This window comes from Anolis sagrei, chromosome 1 (assembly GCF_037176765.1).
Source record: "Anolis sagrei isolate rAnoSag1 chromosome 1, rAnoSag1.mat, whole genome shotgun sequence".
NCBI classification, from domain to species: Eukaryota; Metazoa; Chordata; class Lepidosauria; order Squamata; family Dactyloidae; genus Anolis; species Anolis sagrei.
The window spans coordinates 98820582-98846736 of NC_090021.1; the positions used below are offsets into that span (position 1 = coordinate 98820582).

Below are 26155 nucleotides of genomic sequence, written 5' to 3' on the forward strand. Positions count from 1 at the left end.
TAACCCAGAATATCAAGGCAGAAAATCCCACAATATCTGCTTTGAACTGGGTTATCTGAGCCCACACTGCCAGTTCAAACCAGGTAATGTGGGATTGTATTCAGCTATATGGAAAGGGCCCAAGACATCTTGTGAGACTTTAAAGACTCAAGACAGAAGCGGGATCCACTTTTTTCGGACCTCAGAGCAGTGGCTCCCAAAGCTTTAGTGGGTTCTTGATTCAAGAGAAAGATTAGGAAGAATAACATTTGACAGCGCTTCGATCTCGAAGGTTCATTGCTGTGGAATCCTGGGAGTTATAGTTTGGTGAGGCACCAGCACTGTTTGGCAGACTGAAAGCCCTTGCAAAACGACAACACCCGGGATCTCACAGCCTTGAGCCATGGCAGTTAAAATGGGGCCAAACTGCATTACCTCCACGGTGTAGGTGCTACCGTTGGTTGTTGGTCCATCTTGTTTGAGACCTTCCTTTGCGTTTGTCTCCACAGTGGGCCTTTCCAGAGGTGAGTTGTCTCGGTTTGGCCTGTAGGTACCCCAAAAATGACCCCGAGAGGAGGAGGAGGAAGGCCTGCGTCCCCTTTCCGAGGAATTTCTCCGGCAACCCCTCAAGAATGGATGGATGGCTGAGCTCTGGGGAGCTTTGGAGCTGGACCTCCCTTGGCCAGCCATAGCCGCTCATTTTCCTTCCTTCCTTCCTTCCTTCCTTCCTTCCTTCCTTCCTTCCTTCCTTCCTTCCTTCCTCTCTCCCCCTTTCCCTCTTTCCTACGGCAAACCGACGTTTGCCTGTTGCCTTTTCTTCGCCCTCGTTCTCCTTCTCAAGGTCGCGCCTTCCTTCCTTCCTTCCTTCCTTCCTTCCTTCCTTCCTTCCTTCCTTCCTCCCTTCCTCCCTTCCCCCCTTCCTTCTGCCATGGCCGAGGCCTCTTCTTGGTGACTGGGAAGCACCTTCCCCCACGATGCTTGCCTTAAACTGACGCTCGGCCCTTATTTTGGATGAGTTTGTGGCGCTTCCGGGGACGAAAAGCCGGAGGAAGAACCCACCATGAAAGAGAAGTCCAAAAATGCGGCCCGGACTCGACGGGAGAAGGAAAACAGCGAGTTTTACGAACTGGCCAAGCTGCTGCCTTTGCCTTCGGCCATCACCTCCCAGCTGGACAAGGCCTCCATCATCCGGCTCACCACCAGCTACCTGAAGATGCGAGTCGTCTTCCCCGAAGGTAAGTGGCCTGGGGCAAAGGAAAAGGAGTTGGGCTAAATCTCACTTCGTCCTGCCCAAAAACTTTGGGAGGGAGAGTGGAGGAGGAGGTGCGCCCTTAAAGTTGTGGTGTGGCGGTAGCAGAAGGCCCCAGATTGCAGACCCGGCATCGACTCTTTGTATTTCCTGGCCTTGATGTTGTTCTTCTGTGTCTTCAAGTCCTTTCCGTCGGGTTTTCTCAGCAAGGTTGACTCAAGAGGTGGTATTAAAATAGACTTGATCGGAGGAAAATTATTCCAGTGGAATGAGCGAACGCATTAGGACAGGGAAGAGTTTGAGGAGTTGTGTAATACGAGGGACTGAAGAAAGAGTGACTCACTTGAAGTAGCGCAATGGGTTAAATAAACCCTTGTGCCAGCAAGATTGCAGACAAACAGGTTAGTACTTGGAATCTGGGGAGAGAGGATTGAGCTCCCTCTGTCAGCTCCATCTCCCCATGCAGGGACATGAGAGAAGCCTCCCACAAGAATAGTAAAACATCAAACATCTGGACACCCCCTGGGCAACGTCCTTGCAGACGGCCAATTCTCTCACACCAGAAGCGACTTGCAGTTTCTCAAATAGCTCCTGACATGAAAATAAAAATAAAACAAACCTTGAAGTCATTCAATGGGTTGACTTATTTATTTATGCAATGCTTTTGAAACGAAATAAATAAAAAAAATAAAACTTAAAGGAGCCCCCGATGGAGCCGTGGTTTAAACCGCTGAGCTGCTAAACTTGTTAACAGCTGGAGCATAAGCTCCAGCTGTTAGCCCCAGCTTCTGCCAACCTAGCAGTTCGAAAACATGCAAATGTGAGTAGATCAATAGGTACTGCTCTGGCGGGAAGGTAACGGTGGCCACATGACATTGGAGGTGTCTAGGGACAACGTCGGCTCTTTCTCTTAGAATTGGAGATGAGCACCAACCCCCAGAGTCGGAAACGACTGGACTTAACGTCAGGGGAAAACCTTTACCTTAAATAAAAACTCAGTGGGTGCCATGGCCCAACTCTGGCTTCCCAGAGTCCTAATCCAGCACTCAAATTATTGCTGAGGTGACACACATGGGATCTTTATCTCAAGGTGCATCTACATTGTACGGTTAATTCAGCGTAGCACCACTTTAACTTCCATATCTCAATGCTGTACTATCCTAGGAGCTGTCATTTCACGAGGCCTGTAGCTTTCTCTACCAAAGAATGCTTCACCAACCTACAATTCCCAGTATAGCACTGAGCCATGGCAGCTAAGGTGGTGTGAAACCACATTAATATTACTATGTAGATAACTGGCTGAGCCAGGACTACACTAATCTCCAGTGTTTGGGCTGCACCTTCTGGGGCTGTCCCTCCTTTTCATTATAGGATGTGGTGTCCCTCCTCTCCCTGCCCACGAAGGTTTTCTTTTTTTTGGGGGGGGGGTGGCTTTGGTTGGTTGAGGAGCCTTTTGTCCCCTGCCTGTTCCCGTCAAGCAAACCCTCGCCTGGGCGCTCCCCTCCCCTCCCCTCCTCTCTGCCAAAGCCACGCGTGGCCCCAAAGGCCAGTTCTCTCATATTTATGAAAGATAACTCGGGGAGGAGGGAGTAGGAAGGAGGCCGGGAAATGAATTAATACCAAACTAAATATTTACCTAGATCGAAGCCGCTGTACAGAAAGGAAAGGAGCCTAACCGCTGCTGCAACGACGCTTCCTTTGCTAAAATAATAACACAAAATCACCCAAGGAAGGGGGGAGGACATAAAGAGAGAGAGAGAAGCCAATGAATTAAACCCCTCGCTTTGATTATGCATGAACTTAGCACATCTGGATCCTACGTGTCCACGAGCTCCAGGCTGATAGGGAGTCAAACAAACAAACAAACAAGCAAAACACAAGCCATTGTTTTCCGGGTTGGTTGAAAAGAAAACCAAAGTCACTTTCAATGATCAAGTTCTTCGGGAAGGGTTTAAAGGTCCATGGAGGGGGAAAGCGATGTCCTTCAAAGAGAAGGTTTATGTTTAGGGGCCCTTCCACACAGCCCTGTATCCCAGAAGATCAAGGCAGAAAATCCCACAATATTTGCTTTGAACTGGGTTATCTGAGTCCACACTTAGATAATATGGGATTTTCTGCCTTGATATTCTGGGATATAGGGCTGTGTGGAAGGGCCTTCAGATAACCCAGTTCAAAGCAGATATTGTGGGATTTTCTACCTTGATCTTCTGGGATACAGGGCTGTGTGGAAGGGCTCTAGGATGGATTATGGCCATTGGCCAGGTGTGAAAAGAAGAAACACAAACCAAAATCTGTCCTTTCGTTTTATATTCCAAAACGGACAAAATCAGTAAGGGCTCAGGCTGGATCTACACAGCCAAATAATGCATTTTGAAGTGTATTTTATGGTCAGTGTAAAACCAAATAATGCAGTTCTAACCGAGTTCTATAGATCTAATGCTATTTATTTATCGTGTCAGAAGAGAATTGAGGGTAGAGCCGTAATGTTTTTAAAAACACAAACAAAGTTAATAACTTAGCATTATACTAAATGTCCTATGACCAGTAGCTGGCCACTTGGAGTGACTCTGGTGTTGCTATAAGAAGGTCCTCCATTGTGCATGGGGCAGAACTAAGACTGCATTGTAATAAGTGGTCTGTGGTTTGCTCTTCTCCATATTCCACTTTGGACTCCACTTTGTGGCCCCATTTCTTAAGGGTGGCTCTGCATCTCATGGTGCCAGAGCCCAGTCTGTTCAGTTTGGGTCTACATTGACCATAGAGTAATGCCTCGTTTGGTAGTGTAGATCCAGCTTGAGAAAGGTTTCCCTCCACCTGAACTCTCGCTGTGTATATAAGAGCACCCCTTCACATCATCTGGTGTACTTTTTGTAATTTTTAAAAATACTGTCTTAAGTTCCTAGATCTATGTACACCATCATCCTAATTATATTCGCTCTAAAATATAAATAAAGTATTGTTGTTATTATATAAATAGTTTATTATTATATAAATAAAGTATTATTATTATTAAATCCTGATATTATTTTACTGACACAAAACCACAGTATGTCACAGCAAACGAGATCTCTATGCTGGATTTCCTATCACAAAATCACAAGTCGAACACTTCCCAAGCGTCTAGGACTGTGTGATGTATTATTATTATTATTATTAGTAGTAGTAGTAGTAGTAGTAGTAGTAGTATTATCAGCAAACAAGATCACTCTGCTGGCTGTTGTATTGTATTATTATTATTATTATTATTATTATTATTATTTCCTGAGGAACGCGGGAGAGAGTGTAGTTTCCCTCTGATTTGAAAGCAGGGCTCGCCAACTAAATTCCCAGGTAAATCAAAACTGGACCCAGGATGCTGATTCTTCCGAAATTATCTTTCTCTCTTTTTTGGCCAAAATAAAAGCAAAAGATCGGGTTTTGTCCAGTCGGTCGGACTATTAGTAAATAAAACCTTTTGTCAAAGTATGAACGTCGGTGAAAAACCAGGAGCTGCGATAGACAAGAGATATTCCAAGAGGAAAACCCTTCCGGTGAAGGAACGAAAACAAAGGCAGTGAGGATACGGAGGAATGTGAGGAGCCATGTAATAGGAGAGGCGTGACAGATGGGATTGGATCCACGGGATTAAAGAACGATATTAGGAATAGAAGCGAAACAACCCATGGCAGTATATTTTATCACTATATACACACATATATGCATGTATTTAAATATATGTGTGTGTGCGGATAGACATACATATATGTAATTTTAGATATTTTTATATATAGGAAACATCTCAATATCTATGTGTATATGTTATATGTATGTATGCGTGAATATATGTGTGTGTATATGTGTGTATATACACACACACACATACACATAGATATGGATATAGTTTCTATATAGATATAGATACACACAAAGAGAGAGAGAGGCTGGATCTACACTGCACTATAGCCCAGGGTGTGATCCCAGATTATTTTATTATCCCGGATTATCTGGCAATGTAGATTTATGTAATCCAGTCATATATGTAATTTTACATATTTTATATATGCGATTTTTATATATAGAAAACATCTCCATATCTATGTGTATATGTTATATGTATGTCTGCGTGTATATATGTGTGTGTGTGTGTGTGTGTGTGTATAGAACACAAACATATACACATAGAAATGGGGATGGTTTCTATATAGATATAGATACACACAGAGAGAGAGAGAGGCTGGATCTACACTGCCCTATATCCCAGGAACGGATCCCAGATTATCTTCTTATCCCAGATTATCTGGCAGTGTAGACTCATATAATCCTGTTTAAAGTAGATAATCTGGGATCAGACCCTGGGATATTTGGCAGATCCAACCTATGAATACCCATTTATTTTCCGGAATGATGTTATTGAGCAATTGTCATTTCACAGAAACGCGATCGCTTATTTTCTGTGAGTTTGAGCCATTGAAATGGAACTTCGTTTCCCAATCACTTTGCATTTCTATAGAGATATTTACTTCCACTTCGAATCGAGGGTGAGCGGTGTCCCTTCAAAGGGCAAAGTGTAGCCCGACGGGTGTTTTAATACGTTTTTTGTGTGAATCAAACGCTAAACCGCGTCTGGAAGCCTTGGAAAGCCAGCGAATTTGGGCAGGGCCGGACCAAGTTTAGCAAAGCGAGAATCCGGGGAGTTTTGCCGTGCAAGGTGCGCGCGCGCCATTCCCGGCTATCTGCACCGTCTTCCTGCGGAAGGGGTCGGTTTGGAAAGGTTTCCTTTGACGAGACAAGCCCCTTCTTTGGCTCCCTGGATAGACAGGGGCCTTTCCTTCCAGGCTTTCTTTCCAGGCACCAGCCAGGCCCTTTCCCGTGAATTCCCGGTTGGCGCAAAAGCGCGCAGTTCCTCCTTTCTCTCTGCGTTTGGACAATGAAGGACGCCATTGGGTCCCTCTACTTTGACCATTGAATGCAGTGGTTTCGTTGTGTAGATAATTACAGAGGAAAGCCTGGAGCCCAGTTTGAGTCCGGACGGGGATTGCACAAACCCACAAAGAGAGCCCTGAGGCCGGCGTTTGTGGAAATTTGTCGCCTGGCCCTCTTAGTGTGGAAGAAATCTAACTCCGAACTGGGTTGCTGTGAGTTTTCGGACTGCAAGGCTATGTTCCAGAAATGTCGAACTGCACTCAGTGGTCGGTGTAGATGAGGCGTGTGTGTTATCATTTCAAGGAGAGGCTGAAGGTGCGCGTCCTCTTTTGGAGGGCTCATTCATTCCTGCCAAGACCTCGCCTTCCGTCTTCTTTGTGTTCCTCTTTCTTGGAGGTGCCACATCTCCGCTCGAGGAGACTCCTTTGAGTAGGTTTGGGGGCCAAGGGAGCGGGAAGGGGCTCATCCGCGATGTGCGGTTCTCTGGGCGCTGCGTGGGGCCCGGAGGCGCCGTGCTCGGCGGCGGATGGCCTCAATTACCGGCGCCTCTCCCGCCGGGGCTTTGGATCAGGCGTAGCAGATGGCCGCGCTCTCCGCCCCCTCCCACCCTTGAGCAGCCTTCCCCGCCTCTCAAGCCGCCCGAGGACTGCTGCTGCCTCAAGGAGAGAAGGGTGGAAGGGAGGAGGCAGAGCCGAGCACATTGCCTCTCTTGGGAGGCTGGCGGGGCCATCAGAAGACCAACCTTGGTCATAAAGCCTCCAAGCCAAACTTGCTCCAGAGTCTCTTCTAGTGTTTCGTGGTGGAGAATGAGTGTAGCTTGGTACCATCGCTCAATGCTAGGGAATCCTGCGAGTTGTAGTTTGATATATTGACGAAGGTTTTCATGTCCGGAATCACCGAGTTGTGTGTTTTTCCGCCTATACGGTCACATTCCAGAAGCATTATCTCCTGACGTTTTGCCTGCATCTATGTTAGGCATCCTCAGAGGTTGTGAGGTCTGTTGGAAACTAGGAAAATGAGGTTTATGTATTTGTGGAATGTCCAGGGTTGGAGAAAGAACTCTTGTCTGTTGGATCTAGGTGTGAATGTTTCAATTGGCCAGTTTGACTAACAGGCCAAAGTGCTGGAACCTCACCAAACTACAACTCCCAGGAAGGATTCCATAGTATTGAGCCATGGGCAATTTATTTACTTATCAGAAGCAAACGAGGGTACAGTTATAATATATTTACAAAACACAAAGTTTTAAAAACTTGGCATTAAATTAAATGTCCTTTGACCAGTGGCTGGCCACTTATTGTATCTCTGGTGTTGCTATAAGACGGCCCTCCATTGTGTATGTGGCAGGGTTCAGAATGCATTATAATAGGTGGTCTGTGGTCTGGGCAATTAAAGTGGTACCAAACTACAGTCGCTTTTGTTTTCCTTAGTGTGAGTGTTGGGTGTTGAGTAGCAGCACAGTCCCAGCTCCCTCTGGGCATAATAATAATAATAATAATAATAATAATAATAATAATAAAATATCTTGATTTCTTTCTCTGAAAGGAGTCCCAAACCATAATTCCACCACCCAGTGATATTTCTTTTATCCCGTTTCCTATGCTTGGGCTACCCTCGTTCCTAAAGAAAGAAGGGCTGTTCTCGAAGGTTTTCACGGCCGAAATCACTGGGGTGTTGCGTGAATGACCATGTTCTGGCAGCATTTTCCTCCTGACCATCTGTGGCTGGCATCTCCAGTGGATCCTCTGAAAGTCTAGGTGAAACGTCAGGAGAAACTGCTGCTGGAACACGGCCATGGAGCCTGGAAATCACACAACACTCCAAGGGATATTCGGTTTTTGGTTTGTTTGGGTTTTTTTTCGTGTCAGAAGCGACGTGAGAAACTGCAAGTCGCTTCTGGTGTAAGAATCATAGAATCATAGAATCAAAGAGTTGGAAGAGACCTCATGGGCCATCCAGTCCAACCCCCTGCCAAGAAGCAGGAATATTGCATTCAAATCACCCCTGACAAATGGCCATCCAGCCTCTGCTTAAAAGCTTCCAAAGAAGGAGCCTCCACCACACTCCGGGGCAGAGAGTTCCACTGCTGAACGGCTCTCACAGTCAGGAAGTTCTTCCTAATGTTCAGATGGAATCTCCTCTCTTGTAGTTTGAAGCCATTGTTCCGCGTCCTAGTCTCCAAGGAAGCAGAAAACAAGCTTGCTCCCTCCTCCCTGTAGCTTCCTCTCACATATTTATACATGGCTATCATATCTCCTCTCAGCCTTCTCTTCTTCAGGCTAAACATGCCCAGTTCCCTAAGCCGCTCCTCATAGGGCTTGTTGGCCTTCTGCATGGTCATTGCTCAGAGGACACCCAGATGTTTGATGTTTTACCATTCTTGTGGGAGGCTTCTCTCATGTCCCCGCACGGGGAGCTGGAGCTGACAGAGGGAGCTCACCCGCGCCGTCCCCGGGTTAGAACTTGTGACCGGTCTTCATTCTTGTCGGCACAAGGGTTTAACCCACTGCACGACCGGGGGCTCCTGGCTATTCAGTTATTCCTATGTGATTCCACTCTGTCGGGTCTGCATCGGATGGGATCCTCGGGTTGGTCTCTGGCTGTGAGCTGCCTGCTAAAGCATCCTAAATACCATTCTCCATAATCTGCAAATCCCAACAGGACATAGGGCGTTACTCTAGGACTTCAAGTGCAATTATCACACACTCCGTGGCACAATGGGTTAAACCCTTGTGCCGGCAGGACTGCTGACAGTGGTTCGAATCCGGGGAGAGTGGGCTGAGTTCCCTCTGTCAGCTCCAGCTCCCCATGCGGAGACATGAGAGATGGTAAAACATCAAAACATCCAGGTGTCCCCCGGGCAACGACAACGGTCAATTCTCTCACACCAGAAGCTACTTGCAGGGCTTTATGTCTTTTCCATTTCACCCTTTCTTCATTTCTTTTCAAATAAGCTCAGACTTTCTCCCTTTTTCCATACCTCTAGCATATAGGCTTTCTTCCTCCCCCACATTCCCACTGTGAGTACATCTACACTGAAGAATTGGTGCAGTTTGTCAACACTTTAACTGCTATGCGATGGGATAGTTTGACAAGGTGTTTAGCTGGGTTGATTTTTTGGGCTATATGGCCATGTTCTAGCAGCATTCTCTCCTGACGTTTCGCCTGCATATATGGCAGGCATCCTCAGAGGATGTGAGGCCCGAGTTTAGCCTTCTCTGCCAAAGAGGTGATGGCTCATCAAACGGCAACTCCCAGGATTCCATAGCATCCAGACATGGTTGCTAAAGTGGCGTCAAACTGTGTTAATTCTGCGGTGTAGATGTACATTTGGTCTCTGAGCTGGGCCAGGGGGGAGGGAGGAGTCGGAGGAGCAGAATGGTTGTGTGCTTTGATGGCTTACCTTGGCGTGTGCAGGTAGATCGATACACACCTTGATGGGAAAAGACACTCATTGAATGAGGCTGTAAGGCTGGCGGATGGTCGGCCATTGACCTCAGAGTAAATCCCATTGATTTTTCCAGGCAGGTTCCTTACTCCCAGGCTGGGAAGGGGGTGGGATCTTCGCCTTGCAACCTAACCATGTTGACTCAGAAATAAGTCCCATCGATTGCTGCGACATCTCTTTACTTCTCGGTGGTCACGTGAATGAAGGTAGAAAAGAGGAGGAGGAGGAAGGTTTGTGGAAGGAGTGGGAGGAGATCCATATATCAATTAAGCACATCCGGACTCTGTGTTTCAAGGCCCTCGTTTTACACAGGACCAACTAATTTCTATCAGAGTCATCCAACTTCATCATTTTCTGTTTATGGCAAACAGAAAGTCCTTGCCTTGGCTTTTCCCCTGCCTGGTCTACATTGGGCCCCAGTCCTGATCGCTTGTCCAACCCACTCCACTCCAAGGATCCCAGCCTTGGTCTGTACTTCCTGAAATCTAAGCAAATATATGTTTATTGTCTCTCTTCCATTAAAGGCCTAGCTTTAAATTGCTAACTCTGGGGCCCCTTCAACACAGCTGAATAAAACCCCACATTATCTGCTTTGAACTGGAATATATGGTAGTGTAGACTCAGATAACCCAGTTCAAAGCAGATGTTCTCGGTTATATGGCTGTGTGGAAGGCCCCTAAGAGTGAGCATGCCGAGCTGAAATGGGCATGAAGTGAACTGTGGCCAGAGTGGAAGGTAGGAACCTGATCTCACTTGGTTGGTTGGTGTCTATGGCGGCCTCTTCCATTTATGACATTTCACAGACTAAAGGTTGTGGCTGCCTTGGTTGACTCAATCCACTCCTAATGTGGCCTTCCTCTGTTGCTATTGTCACCTACTTTACTGATCACCATCCATTCCGATGTGTCAAATCCTCACATATCCAAAGTAAGGGAGCAAGCTTGTTTTCTGCTGTCCTGGAGTCTAAGAGCAGAACAATGGCATCAAACTACAAGAAAGGAGATTCCATCTGAACATTAGGAAGAACTTCCTGACTGTGAGAGCTGTTGTTCAGCCGTGGAACTCTCTGCCCTGGAGTGTGGTAGAGGCTCCTTCTTTGGAAGCTTTTAAACAGAGGCTGGGTGGCCATCTGTCGGGGTGCTTTGAATGTGATTTTCCTGTTTCTCAGCAGGGGGTTGGACTGGATGGCCCATGAGGTCTCTTCCAACTCTATGATTCTATGATTCTAAGAGCAAAACATAAATCTTAAGTACTAAATAGCTATTCCTCCATAGCAAAGAGCATAGCTGTTGAGCATAGCAACATTATAGCATATTGCTTCTCTTCCTCAGAGTAGCGTATTGCTTCTCCAAACTGTATTCTAAAAACCCTACAGTTATACCCCACCAGGTGTGGCCCAAACATGCTGGCTGACCTACATTACCAGCTGCACATAATAATTAACATCATAAGGTTTTTCTTTAACACACACTTGATCCTGCTATGACTTGCTGTAAAAAAGTGAACTGTGGCCAGAGTGAAAAGTAGGAATCTGATCTCACTTGGTTGGTTGCTGTCTATGGTGGCCTCTTCCATTTATGGCATTTCACAGATTGAAGGTTGTGGCTGCCTTGGTTGACTCAATCCACTCCTAATGCGGCCTTCCTCTTTTGCTATTGTCACCCACTTTACTGATTACCATCCTTTCAGATATGTCAAATCCCTACATTTTCAAAGTAAGACAACCTCCATTTAATCCTTTTTGGCAGAACCTCATTTGAAAAGTGTTGATTCTCTTTCTGTCAGCTTTCTTCTCTGTCCAGCTATCAGTCACAAAAATTAGAAGAGGAAGTCAAGGGAAATCCTGCCTGTTAAAATATTCAATGATATTATCATCACTTGATGATCTTTTCCTATAGCTGTCTATCCAAGGTCTCTTCCACACAGCTGAATAAAATCCCACATTATCTGCTTTGAACCGGAATATATGGCAGTGTGGACTTAGATAATAGAGCTCAAAGCAGATATTATAGGATTTTCTGCTTTGATATTCTGGGTTAGATGGCTGTATGGAAGGACCCCAAGTCTAAACATCTAAACTGCAGAACTAAAGCAGTTTGACACTGCATGAACTGCCATGTCTCAATGCTATGGAATCGTGGGATTTGTAGTTTGACAGAGAAAGATAGAACATTACTGAAACCACCACTTCCATGAGCCATGGTAGCTAAAGTGGGGTCAAACTGCATGAATTCTACAGTGGGGACTTTGTGTGTATGAGTCTTCAAGTTGATTTAAGGTGACCCTATGGGTTTCTTAAGGCAAGGAATGTTCAGAGGTGGTTTGGCCAGTTCCTTGGTCCATCACTTCACTTGACATATTTTGGAACTCACCTGCAGTGATTATTTTTGTTTCCTCAGTGTTCAGATATAGCATTGCTTTTTCCACTTCTTTAAGTTTCATCAGTAGTTATTCCAAGTATGTGATCTTATTTGGCATATCATCTGCATATTTGGCGTTGTTGATGTTCCTTCCCCGAATTCCCACTCCTTCCTGCAGTGGTTAGAAGCAGACCGGTCTCTCTTTGGATGTGGTGTTCTTTCCCTTCTTCTCTGGTGTTTTTTTCCCTTCTTCTCCTTTGAACCGCCTCTCCTTCTTTGGAGGGATGTGTGAGCTTCAGGGACTGACTTCTAGCATTTCTCCTCCTCAACCTGCCTCCCCATCTTCCCCCTCTCCCTAGAGATATTCCTGAACTATGGCCTTTTCTGAGGTCAGAGGACAATTTCAGACCTTGTTTTGTTTGGGGAAGGGGGAAATAGCTGGGCTGTGGCAAAGATTCAGGCTAAAAGCAAAGAATGGGGAAGAATCACTCTCTCCCTGCCCTTGAACCAGGGGTGTACCATAGAATGAATGTAGTTTGACACCACTCTAAGGGCCATGGCGCAAAGCTATAGTATCCTTATAGTTGTAGCTGTACAAGATCTTCAACCTCCTCTGCCAAAGAGTGCTGGTGCCTCCCCCAAATTTGAGTGTGTTGCTGTGAATTTTCCGGGATGTATAGCCATGTTCCAGAAGCATTCTCTCCTGACTTTTCTGCCCACATCTATGGCAAGCATCCTCACAGGTTGTGAGGTTTGGTGGAAAATAGGCAAGTGGGGTTTATATATCTGTGGAATGTCCAGGGTGGGAGAAAGAACTCTTGTCTGAGGCAAGTGTGAATGTTGCAATTGCCACCTGGATTAGCACTGAATGGCCTTGCAGCTTCAAAGCCTGACTGGTTGCTGCCTGGGGGATCCTTTGTTGGGAGGCGTTAGGATCCCTTTCAGGGCTATTCAATTCTAATCAAGATTGCAACATTCACATTCGTCTTAAACCGACAAGAGTTCTTTCTCCCATGCTGGAACGCTTCTGCATGCAGCCCGGAAAACTCACAGCAACCCAGTGATTCTGGCCACGAAAGCCTTGGACAACACAGCTTCGGGTGTTTCCTTCTCTTTGGAGCAAGGAATTAGGAAAGAGTGATTCAGAAGGGCTGAATTTCCACCCTGGGCAAGATGAAAAGGAACTGGGGGGGGGGGGCTTGGGTATTCTTTTACATTATATATAGATTTACTGTAGTTTGACACTGTTTGAACTGCCATGATCTATTGCTATGGACTAATAGGTGTTGTATGTCTTTAGCCTTCTCTGCCTCACCAAACTACAAATCCTAGGATTCCATAGCATTAAGCCATGCTAGTTATAGCAGTGTTAAAATGCATTCATTCTACACCCAAGAACTGATGCATAGCCGATTTAGGGCCCTTCCACACAGCCATATAACTCAGAATATCAAGGCAGACAATCTCACAATATCTGCTTTGAAGTGGAACACCCGAGTCCAGACTGCCATATATCCCAGTTCAAAGCAGATAATGTGGGATTTTATTCAGCTGTGTGGAAGGGGCCTTCTCACATGAAAACGGACCAGAAAATTACCCTTAGAGGCCAGTTTAATTGGTCCTTGCTTCTCAGTATCCACATGACCCCCCCCCCCTCCATTACACCATGCTCTTCAAGTCTCCAGTGATTACCTTTAAAGTCGCCCCTTTTTGCTTTGGGAAAGTCAGGAAAGGAGGGTGGAGCCCCCGGTGGCACAATGAGCGAATTCGGGGAGAGTGCAGATGAGCTCCCTCTGTCTGCTCCAGTTTCCCATGCGGGGATATGAGAGAAGCCTTCCATAAGGATGGTAAAACATCAAAAACATCAGGTTGTCCACTGGGTAACGTCCTTGCAGACGGCCAGTTCTCTCACACCAGAAGCGACTTGCAATTTCTCAAGTCGCTCCTGACATAAAGGGGGGGGGGGAGGAAAGCAGTGTGAGATGAAATGACCATAAGTGTCCATGGAGGCTCAAAAGTATGTATTTGATTTTTAAGTTAGACATTTCCCTGAAACTTGGAAAGGTTTATTTATTTTATTTTTTGTACGGAAAACAATATCTTGAAAAGTCGGAAAATACCTTCTGCTGGAAGAGGGATGACCCGTAATTCGTAAACAGGCCTCTTTCTGTATAATCTTTTCCTAACACACTAAAGAATGAAACCACTTTAAATCCGGTTTGTGCCTCCTGAAGAATTCCGTGGTTTGTAGTTTAGTGAGGGTGTTACAGCCTCCTCCCTAAACTACAAACCCCAGAATTCTGCAGGAGGCAGAAACCGGATTTTGAGTGGATTCATTCTGTAATGTGATGAGGTCCCCTCTTCCATCCATAGGGGGTTGTCCGGATGCCATGTTATGCCCCTAGACGAGGCATCCTCAAACTGCGGCCCTCCAGCTGCTTGGGCCTTTGACTCCCAGAATTCCTGACAATTGAACAAGCTCGTTAGGGCTTCTGGGAGTTGGAGGCCCAAACAGCTGGAGGGCCGCACTTTGAGGATGCCTGCCCTAGATCAAGGAATGATAGTCCTTGAGAATGCCTTCTTCCTGGGCGTTGAAGCCTGGACCTCAAGAGAGCCGGGCGGGGGCCAAGGGGGATTTCTCCTTAGATAATCTGCGTTGATTTCAAAGGGGGGTGGGGGGGGGGGGGGCTGGAGACCGAGGCGTCCTGTGGATCCCTTTTTAAGTCGGTTTGAACAAGGCAGAAGTCCTCTTAGACGAGGTAGGGCAAGTGGAGGGAGGGAAGGAGAGCTCCAGACCATTCCGAAGAGCTGGGGGGTTGCAGCGGACTTTACAATCAGAAACGGGGGTCTCCAGGGTCTGGTTTTGTGCACTGTTAGGCCTGCGGAAGGGGGAGGTGTCATTGTAATAGGTGTGTGTTTGTGTCAGAAAGAGAGACGGAGAGAGAGAAAGCCGTTCCCCTTCTGAGCACCGCGTTTTTATAATCCACTCGATTTACTAAAATTGCTTAGCGCCAAACCTACCATTGGTCCAATTGACCCATTGATAGGAAGAGCAATAGGCCCAGGTTAGGAAGCAGGACTGACAGTGGATTGTAGCCTTGTTTAGCGGATTCTCTATTTGTAGTTTTCCTTCTCCTCTCCAAGAGGGACACGCAAGCACTGCGCCTGCCTTTGGTATCCTCTGTTTGTTTTCCCCTTTGGAGAGAGAGCTGCCTCTCCCTCCGCCTTGGGGCCTGTCAGAGGTGCGAGATCCCAAGCTGTGGGATTGTGGGCGTTGTAGTCCCTCCCTACAACACCTGCCAAGCGCCTGAGTGGGAAGTGAGAGGAAGGCGCTAAGGGAGAAGCCAGGAGGCTTGAAAGAGCAGAACCCTGGAAGAAAAGGAGTCGCTTTTGGGAGATGGAAAAACTGGCGGGACTTGGCGCTTGCTTCAATCGGGGAGCGGGATGAGCCCCTCTTCGCCAGCTCCAGCTTCTCATGCAGGGACACGAGAGAAGCCCCCCACAGGATGGTAAAACATCCCCTGGGCAACGTCCTTGCACACCAGAAGCGACATGTAGTTTCGCTAGTCGCTCCTGACATGAAGAAAAGGAAGTGGGCATTCTTTAAGGATGTATTTCTTCTCCAATTTAGGGGCAGAAAGGGGGGCTTAAATGCCGCCCCTCCTAATCGGTGAGGGTTTCTGGCTTGCTAGAACCTCCCGCTCTGATGCTTAAAAACTGCTGAAGAGTAAAGGGGAGCCAGGCCCGTTTCCTTCTGGTAACACATTTCATTCCTAGGGTGAGATTTTAAAAATATCATATTCTTTTGTACCGCGGTTTCCTACTGAAACAAACGAACAGGAACAAAAGCTGCAGTCTCAACGGAATCTTGAATCCTGGTAAGGATAATTCATGCATTCGTTGCTGGACCAGAAGGGGAAAAATGGAATTTTCTATACCCAAATCTTCCCTGGCTAAAATAAAGACGAAGAAGAGATTCGGTTAAGACGGAAGCCCCTTTCACATAGCTGAATAAAACCCCACATTATCTGCTTTGAACTGGAATATATGGCAGTGTGGGCTCAGGGCCCTTCCACACAGCCCTATACCCCAGAATATCAAGGCAGAAAACCCCACAATATCTGCCTTGAACTGGGTTATCTGAGTCCACACTGCCATATATTCCAGTCCAAAGCAGATAATGTGGGATTTTATTCAGTTGTGTGGAAAGGGCGTCAGAGAATCTAGTTCAAAGGAGATATTTGTGTGGGTTTCTGCCTGGATATCCTGGTTTATATGGCTGTGTGGAAGGGCCCTTAGACGTATATCGCTTCAGATGTAGTTGGCAGCCCTTTTTTAGGTCTACTCGGAAACAAATCCAACTGAACTCGATCAGACTTCCTTCCTCCAAGTCGGGCTCCGGTTTCTCTCTTTCCTCGTTTCCAATATTGAGATTTCTGCGGCCCCGTCCACACAGCTGAATAAAATCCCACATTGTCTGCTTTAAACTGGGGTATATGGCAGTGTGCACTCAGATAACCCAGTTCAAAGCAGATATGGTGGGATTTTCTGCCTCGTTATTCTGGGTTATATGGCTGTGTGGAAGGGTCCGAAGTGATCCCCCTTTTCCATTCTTTTGCCTTTGCTCAGGTTTTTTTTTCCCGCCAAAAAAATGCCTTTTTCCAAATCTGGAATTGAAACTAGCCACTCGTGGAAAAATAAATAAGGGAGGGGGGAAAGGCGCCTTGTTTCCCACGTGGAGCGGTGATTTAGGGCTGTTTTTCTTGCTGTTTCGGGGAAATGATGGAGCGTTGGGTTTCAGTGTTTGTTTTCTTGCAGACGTTTTTCTCATTTCAAGGCCTCCAAACGGCCCCCTCGCTTTGTTTCAACCCCGTTTCGAAACGTGGGCTTGAAACGAGACCCACAGAACGGAAGCCCCGGGAAGAACGGGCCCGAAAGGAGATTTATAGCCGGGGAGGAAAGAAGGGAAAATCAAAACAGGGCTCGGTTTGAGTGACAAAACCCAGAAGCGCCTTGGAGGAAAAGGCCATCGCCCGAAACGAAAAATAACATTATTACGGCTCCTATTATTCCAATATTGTGATTACTATTATTACCATCATCAGACGCTTTATCGACCGTCTGGTGAAATAATATCCACGCCCCTCACCCGCTTTGAGCCCCTTGACGGCTCTTTCGCCGAACTGTGAACAACCGCTGTCCCTTTGTTGTTGTTTGCATGACAAACGGGAGAGTCGTAACGTTTTATGGCCCGGACAAATCGGTTTGTGGACTTTGCTGGTAATATACGACCGCGGTCTAAGGATGAATCCGTTTCTATTCCCTTGGGATCCCGCCCGTGGCAACGTCTCTACGGATGAAACGAATTTGGCAGGAAGGGAAACATGGGTTGGTTGGCTTGCTTTGAAATCCTGACCTTTTTTTTTCGGTGACAGGAGCGACTTAAGAAACTGCAAGTAGCTTCTGGTGTGAGAGAATTGGCCGTCTGCAAGGACGTTGCCCAGGGGACGCCAGGATGTTTTACCACCCTGTGGGAGGCTTCTCGAATGCCCCTGCTTGGGAATCTGGAGCTGACAGACGGGAGCTCACCCGACCTTTGGTCAGCAGTCCACGGGAACTCCTTGCCTCTCACTTGAGAAGTATATAGACCCACCATTGCAATTTACATATGATTTTGCATAAACAGATAAGTCAACCCATTGAGTGCCTTCAAGGTTTTTTTTTTTTCATGTCAGGAGCCACTTGAGAAACTGCAAGTCGCTTCTGGTGTGAGAGAATTGGCCGATGTGTTACCGTCCTTGTGGGAGTCTTCTCTCATGCCCCCCCATGGGGAGCTGGAGCTGACAGAGGGAACTCATCCGTGCTCTCCCTGGATTCAAACCTGCGACCTGTCGGTCTTCAGTCCTGCCGGCACAAGGGTTTAAACCACTGCATCACTGGGGGGGGGGGGGGGGCTCCTGGATCCTGACCTATGAATTGACTGGGTTTTCAAGAAGTCTTGGTTCAGATTTTTGGGTAAAATTTTATGTTCGTGTCAGCAGTGTCGATCCAGAAGAGATGTTAGTTTAGAAAAAAATACATCTGCAGGTTCGGGCTGGATCTAGACTGCCGTATATGGTCAGTGTAGTCTCATATAATGCAGCTGGAACAGCACTGAACTGCATTCTGTGGGCCTTCCCTGACCATGTCATGCACTGACTGTGTATGGTTTGATTGACATGTTCGTATAAATCAAGCTATACACAATCAAAAACAACATTCTTGTGAAGTGAAAAATGAAAACTGGTTTGGAAAAACAAAGCTCCCTTGGGATTTTGGAGGATTCAAATTCTCTCCACTCCTGGGACCCAGGATGCATCTACACTGTAGAGTTAATGCCACTGGACACTGCTTTCAATGCTATGAAATCGCAAGATATGTGTTTGGCAAGGCACGGGCATTAAAAACCTTTTAAATCTACATCTCCATTGAGTTTATGGGCAGCCGAAACTGCCTAGAGTTTAGAACAGGCCTGAACAAACTTCGGCCCTCCAGGTGTTTTGGACTCCAACTCCCACAATTCCTTAACAGTCGTTAGGCTGTTAGGAATTGTGGGAGTTGAAGTCCAAAACACCTGGAGGGCCAAGTTTTGTTGTGAAACTGAAGCCCAAAACATCTGGAAGTCCAAAGTTTTGTTGGGAAACTAACAATCTTGCATGCACATTGGCATGGTTGTTGTCTCCATGTTTCTGTGTCACCTCACTTCCTTTCCCGACAGTTCTATGGTACCCTCAATTAACATTTGCAAGGGAATTTGGGCATCTTCGAGAAAGGCAGTTGTGCTGTTGATCACATGACCTGTGGCCAGATTTTCATTAGGCCTATTCTCAAGCTAAATCTATCCTCTTACTTCCTATCTTTGGATTATATCTTTGAAGTTATTATACCTGTGTGACCCCTTTGACACAAGTTTTCCTGAGTAAACTGTTTCAATTACATCAACCAGTTGGTGTGGAGTGTTTCGTTTTCTGGCATACTGAGTATATATTCCTTTGCATACTAAGGAGGTTCTGTGATCAATAATTAAGTAAGCTTTTTTTTTAACTCTAACTGTATCTTATTTTACAAAGCAAGCTATCCTACAATTCTCTTTTATGCTTCTGCTCAATCAGTTGTGTTTTTTGCTCTGCTAATGTAGTGCTAAAAAAGAAGGCTAAACTTCTCCAAATTGGTTGGTTTGTCTCTGGTCAAATGGCCAGCCCTTCTACAAATTTAGCATTTACATATCTAACAAGTTTGCCCATGTCTGGTTTAGAATATAACTACTTCAAGGAATTTTTTTTTCGGTACAAGAATCCTGGTGGATCAAATCCAGTGCCTGTGTGGCCTAGCCTTCTTCTGATCTCATTATGGGAAACCTCAAGCCAGACATGAGTATCACAGCCCCACTTTGCTCTCATTCCCTAGCAACTGGTGTTCAGAGGTACACTCCTTCTGATTCTGGAGGTCATGTATAGCCAGGTTGAGTTGCAGTCACTAATAATCTTCTGCTCCATGGATCTGCCTATTCCCACCTCTGCAATACCATGGGAGTTGCTGAATTATCATTAGCTCCAAAGAGGAACCTTTGGAAGACTGGAATAGTTCTGAATAAAGGATTGCCTAAATACCCTAAAACCACCACATCTTATATGATAGTGGAAGCTAAGCAGGGTCAGTCCTGTTGTGCATAGAGTGTTTCGGTCAGGTCCAGTGCAGAAGACACAATAACATTGCACCCAGGCAAGAGGAAAAAGAACAGAAAAACTTTATTCTTATCAGCAGAGTTAAAACATAAACTTGCAATGTTACAAATAGTGCAACAAACTTACATAGTCCTTGTAAGCAATACAAAATAAGGCTTCTTCATCATCATCCAAACGAGAGAGAGCAGTAGAAATTGTTGAGCAAAATGCCTGAGCAAAGGGTCCTCAGAGCAAAAGCCGAACTGTATTCTAAAACTCATACAGTTATACCCCTCCAGGTGTGGACCAACCTTACTAGTTGACCTACATTGGCAGCTGCACATAATAATCAACAGTATAAGATTTTCTTTAACACACATACAAATACTTGATCCGGTTACAACTTACTGTCCTAGTTAATGCTTGGATGGGAGACAACCAATAAATAGGCTCTATTTCAGAGGAAGGAGCTGGCAAACCACCTCTGAGTCCTCCTTGCCTAAGAAAAGCCTATGAAGTTCAAATGCATCAACATGAGACTTGAAGGCATATAGATGCACACTAATAAAGAATAAGATAAGTCATGTTGTGTTTTGAGTGGGAGGGTAGCTCAATATGTTCTTATTTCCATATAAATGGATACAAATATGATGTGACCTGAAAGAAATGCAAAAAGGAAGCCTTCTTTTTGGTGACCTAACAGCTTTGAAACTCCCTTCCAAAAGAGAATAGGCTTTGTTTTCTTCCTAGCACTCAATTAAAACATTCTGCATTGGTTGAGCATTTTAATTTTCCTTTCAATTGAGAGTTGCATTTTTCTTTTATTACTTGATAATAGCTAAGAAAAGTATATGATTTCAGTATAATAAGACCATCTCAGAGTATCCTGTGTTCAATATCCAAACTGTGGTCTCTGCACATCATCTGTTGTAATTTTGTGACACTTCTCTGCCACTCAGATCTGGTAAGGATTTATTTATTTATTTATTTATTTCAGTTACTTCTACCCCGCCCTTCTCACCCCGAAGGGGACTCAGGGCGGCAGTCCTGTCAGTCCTAATCGTCTGATTGTCCTTATCTAGTTGTCAGATTGCCCAAAGGCCTGGTCCCACAACCAGATCTTTACTTTCTTCCTGAAGGAGAGGAGGTATGTTGATGCCCTAATTTCCCTCCGGGAGTGAGTTCCACAGGTGAGGGGCCACCACTGAGAAGGCCCTGCTCCTCGTCCCCACCAACCTCACTTGTGATAGCGGTGTGTCCATTTTTGTAAAATAAATGGCAAAACAAACAAGTAAACCCAGAATTGTAAGGTGTCCCTGGACGTTCCTACAAAGACTTAAAGGCAAACATCTCAGGCCTCCAGGTTGTATGTGATTGGGAGCTGACTGCAAAGGGCCCAGACCAGAAAGTGAGCTTGGTTTCCTCCTTGGCTATAGCTGGATCCACAATGCAGAGTTATAGCAGTTTGACATCTCATTGGCTACCGTGGGTCAATACCAAGAAAATCTAGGGTTTGTAATCTTTTCTGTCAGGGAACTTTGGTTCCTCTAGAAGTTACAAATCCCAGGATGGAACTATGACAGTCAAAGTGGTGTCAAACTACTTTAATTCTACTGTATGTATGGCATCTATGGCTGTTGACAGCAGAACTGTAACTTCTAGCAGCTGGCCTTTCCTGGATAGAGAGGAAGCCTAGATATGTGTTACCTGGAAATTTGTGAAACCAACAAGAAACCATTGAAGATGATATCATTGCATTGGAAATGCCTTAGACCAGTGGTTCTCAACCTGTGGGTCCCCAGGTGTTTTGGCCTACAACTCCCAGAATTTCCAACCAGTTTACCAGCTGTTAGGCTTTCTGGGAGTTGAAGGCTAAAATATCTGGGGATCCACAGGTTAAGAACCACTGCTTAGACCAAAGGTCATGTTATGGATCTGCTGTAAGTCCTTCTGGACACTTGGGCTTGAGGATTTTAGGGAGAAACAAGTAAGGTCTGGGCTGCAGGTGGAAGGGTGACCAAAATAATGAAAGATCTGGAAGCCATGCACTTGGAGAAGAGGAGGCTAAGAAGGGGACAACCAAGTTGAAATATGTGGTGAAGGTGAAGCAAGTTTGGTGTCTGTTGCTCCAGAGACTAAGATAAGAGGAATGGGTCCAAACTGCAGGAAAAGAAATTCCACCTCAACATTAGGAAGCACTTTCTGACCTCAGAGCTGTTCACAGTGGAATATGTTGCCTAGTAGTGCAGAGGAGTCCCCTTCCTTGGAGTTTTTCATAATCATACAACCATGTAACAAGCTACACCTGAAAAGGTGTCTCTCCACATACATGACAGCAGCCCTCTCCAATTATCATTCTGGCAATAGTTTTAATGGGTTCCACTGAGCTTCTAAAGAAACTTCTAGAGCTTCTAGAACGTGTCTGTGATCAGCATATTACAAAGAAGGGTCCAGTTAGATCTGTCTTTTTTCCTGAATGAGCAAGGGGATGCCTTCCATTATTGGCCCCTCCGCCTCCTCGCCCGATTAAGCTCGTGATATCTCCCATCAAACTAACCCTTCCTCGTGATTGTGTTGCTCGTGTCAAAACCAACCCCACCCGTCCCCTCTTTTCGGTGTTTTGATCTGGACTGCCATCTCCTTGAAGGCCAGGACCTGCCTATGGGCACTTTTCTTTTCGTGGTTCTGAAACTGAGCTTCATACACAGTCGAAGACGGAGCAGAGAAGAAAGAGTGCTCACCACTCTCTTCCATCTTTTCTTCCTCCCTGAGATTGGACAAGCGTGGGGAAGGGGGCATATGGCTGCTGTAGGTCGTGAAAAGTCTTCAGGAACCAACCACTCTAAAATAAATTGTTCTTGGTATTACCTTGGTAGTGAAATTTCCTTGTCAAGGAAATGGCTCCCCGATCTAATAACAACTCAATGCAGTGTATGAATTTGGATTGAAGGCAGAAAAGACATCATGGAAAGGCTGTTTGTAGTACCACCCAAAACGCACCAAAACCCAACCGAGATGATGGTTCTCAACTTGTGAGTGTTGGGAGTCAGGAGCTGTTAGGCTCAAAATCACCCTCTCTGGGGGTGATTCCACAAAAATATAGCAGAGTGCCAGATGCACAATTCATAAGCCACAGAAACCTACATGTACTGAGCAAGGACTGGCTTCCATTCAACAAAATGGAACAGGATTGCAGAGCCACAACTTCATAGGATCAAAAATCATATATTTATTAAAGATAAAATAAATCCATTCCAGATAGGAAAGGTTCTTGGAGCTAACTAGCTTCAGTGAGCTATTTTCTAAGGAAAAGACAAAGGAAAAATAACAAAATAGCTATATCTACTACATCTTGCCTGGACAAAGACAAGATGCCTCTTCACTCTAGAGAAGACAAAAGAAAGAAGGGCAGACCAATATGGAGAACTGACTAAGTAGCCTCCCCGGGGCAATAAAAATACCTCTGAAGAGGAAGTTACAATTTTCCCTGAAGAGATCACATTGCTAAATATTCAAACGAGAAGGAGATAGTGGCATGCAAGATGAGTAAGACAACCCCCCTTTCTAAGCCCCTTCTTAAAATAAGCTTGCTTGAGGAAATTGGGGAATGAATCCCTCACTCTAATCTAACTAGGCTAACTACTCATTGAGTGCTGCAGACTTGTGCAGTCAGGGTTGAAGCCCAACAGGCGTCCCCAAATGTTTTGGCCTTCAACTCCCGGAAATCCTAGAGCCATCTTCGGAAAGAGGAATTGGTAGATCGGTTGAAAAGGTCTCTTTCCACATATTTGCTCAGAGGTGAGTCTTGATGAGTTAAAGGGGACTTGCAGGGTAGTATGAAAAAGACTTGCAAACGTAGTTATTTCTACCTTTTTTTCTTGACACCTAGAATTCTAGAAGGGCCACCTAGTCCAAAGCCTTGCTAACCAAAAATAGGCAACTAAAGCCCTTTCCAGAGATGTCCATCCAGCCTCCTATTAATGACCTCCAGAGAAGGAGTGTCCATTGCACTCTGGGAGGTCTTTACAGTCAAGAAGGTCTTCCTAATGTTTAAGTCTCATCCCTTTCCTTGTAATTTGGATTAATTCGTTCACCTTCATCTCCTATATGAGATCTTTATATCTATTTAAAATATGACTGTCATATCACCGATGACAACCTTTGTTTAAAAGCTGAAGTGTGACTCTGGGGGTCAAGGTTCAAATCCTTGCTTGGTCATGGAAAACCACGGGGTGACTCTTTCAGCCTCAAAGGAAGGCGATGGTCACCTCTCCTCTGAACCAATCTTATCAAGAAAACCCAGTGATAGGTTCACTTCAAGGTAGCCAACATGACTGTAAGACACACAACAACAAACAAACAAACAAACAAACAAACAATACCCCCGCCCCATCTTCACAATATTCTCAGAAAGAGCGAGACTTTTCCCTCTTGCACAGGGATACTTTTCTGAATCGATGCATTTCTTCTTTTCCGGGTGCATGTAGTATCTTTCCCCTGGAAAAAACAACAACAAAGCTTTTACAAAGCAATAGGTTAAGGTTTTGGTCTAAGATACATCCAGTAGACCGGCCTGAACTGGATTCTGGATAGACTCTCACATCACAGTTCTGTCCACCATCCTAGAATCTAGTGCTTTGAGACTGGAATAATATGGGTTAGTCAAAGAAAATGTTAATTATTTTTACACTTTTGTATAAATAGTGTTTAGTTGTTCTGAGGGCAGTCAGGAAATCAGAAGACAGTTTATGTCTTGGGAGGAGAGCAATGACAAAATAGTTGAGCGTAGAGAGAGCACACTGGATCCGCATAGCTAAAGCAATGGTCTTTCCCATAGTAACCTATAGATGTTGGACCACAAGGAAGGCTGAACGAAGGAAGATCGATGCTTTTGAACTGTCCTGTTGGAGGAAAGTTCTGAGAGTGCCTTGGACCGCAAGAAGATCCAACCAGTTCACACTTCAGGAAATAAAGCCCGACTGCTCATTGGAGGGAAGGATAGTAGAGGCAACGATGATGAACTTTGGCCACAGGAAAGCTTGGAGAAGACAGTGATGCTGGGGAAAAAGGAAGGAAAAAGGAAGAGGGGCCGGACAAAGCCGACAAGGAGCTCTGGTGTGGGCTGAAGGAATAAACAAGTTGTTCTTTAAAAATGTTAGGAACTGCCATAAGTCTTCGTAGAAAAACGGTACACAAACGAAGTGAAATTTAAAAAATATCCTCACTTACTTAGGGAAAATACATGGGATTTAATATGACTTAATTCCGAGTGAACAAACCCACGATTTCGCTCTTAAATACTCGCAGGGGGGAGAGATAAATCGGCATAAAGATCGTAAGGTTGCAGTTTAGCTAAAAGAAAATGGAATAAATGACTTCGGAGCAAAAGGCAGAAATAAATTAGGAAATTATTCAGTCCTGACTTTGAAGCTAGTGACATTCCTGAAAACAAAGTCTGGATCTATCAGGTAAATCGGGCAGTCCTGCAAGGAAAGAGGCGGGTCAGGGGAAATCTTTCCTTCTGGCAAGGAGTTCAGGCACAGAGGGGGCAGAACCACCCAGCTCCCAAACAGCAGTCACAAGCGCGGGGGGGTGGGGGGGGGGTATTGTAAAATCCGGAGTTTCAGTATTTTATGGTTTTACTGCTGACAAAGAAGGACACGAATGGTGTAAATAAAGTGCCTCAGTTACATTGTAGAATTAATTCAGTTTGAGAGCACTTTGCCTGCCATGACTTACTGCAAAGGAATTATGGGAGTTGTAGTTTTAGGTGGCTAAGGAAGCACCACCCCCTAGAGACAGACAGGACTAGACTTAATGTCAGAGGAAACCTTTACCTTAGTTTTAGTTTACCAAGGTCTTGAATATTCCCTGCCAAGGAGGACTGGTGCCTCACCGAACTGCAAATCCCAGGATTCCATAGCACAGACCCCTGGCAGATAAGGTGCATCTAAACTGCATTCATTTGTTTAGATGCACCTCCTGTCGTGAAAAGTGAGAAATCCGGTTTCTAGCTGTTCCGAAATCGGAATGCTTCCCTCACCCATGTTCACAAACCTAAGGGAAAGGACCTGGTTTCCTTGTTTTGTAGCGTTTCCTTGTACTCAAGGAATAGCTAATAGTATGAGTAGCCCCATCACAGCCTTTCTCGCCTGTCGGGGATGTGAGTGAGAAAGCCAGGCGAGCAAAAGAGCGGCCAAGGCCCGGTGTGTTTGTGTAAGAAAGGCAAACACGGCCACAGCGGTAACAAACACGACAAATCCGAATTGCGTTGGAAAGAAACCCACGCGGACAGCATTCGAGCAGGAGCGATTTCCGTCTGGAGTGGGGGTCTTGGAGCCCGTTCTGTCCTTTTTCCTTCATGCCTGGAGTATGTTGTAATAGGTGTTCTGCCAAGGAGGGCCCAATGAAGGACTTTGGAGCATTGGGGTCGGCTGAACGTGAGGGGAGGAGGGGAACAAGCCAGTATGTTTCCACCTAGGGTGTCTCTACATTTTAGAAACAATGCATTTGG

The 26155-nt window shown here is 45.6% G+C and overlaps 1 protein-coding gene across 1 annotated transcript in view; it reads left to right on the top strand.

Annotated features, from left to right (window-relative positions):
* Positions 1 to 895: 895 nt before the first annotated feature.
* SIM1 (SIM bHLH transcription factor 1) overlaps positions 896 to 26155 on the top strand; it is an 89885-nt gene continuing 64625 nt past the window's right edge. Inside the window, exon 1 of the mRNA XM_060753087.2 lies at positions 896 to 1214. Within this exon, the coding sequence (XP_060609070.2) occupies positions 1040 to 1214 (175 nt within the window). The 5' untranslated portion in view covers positions 896 to 1039. The remainder of the gene's footprint in view (positions 1215 to 26155) is intronic.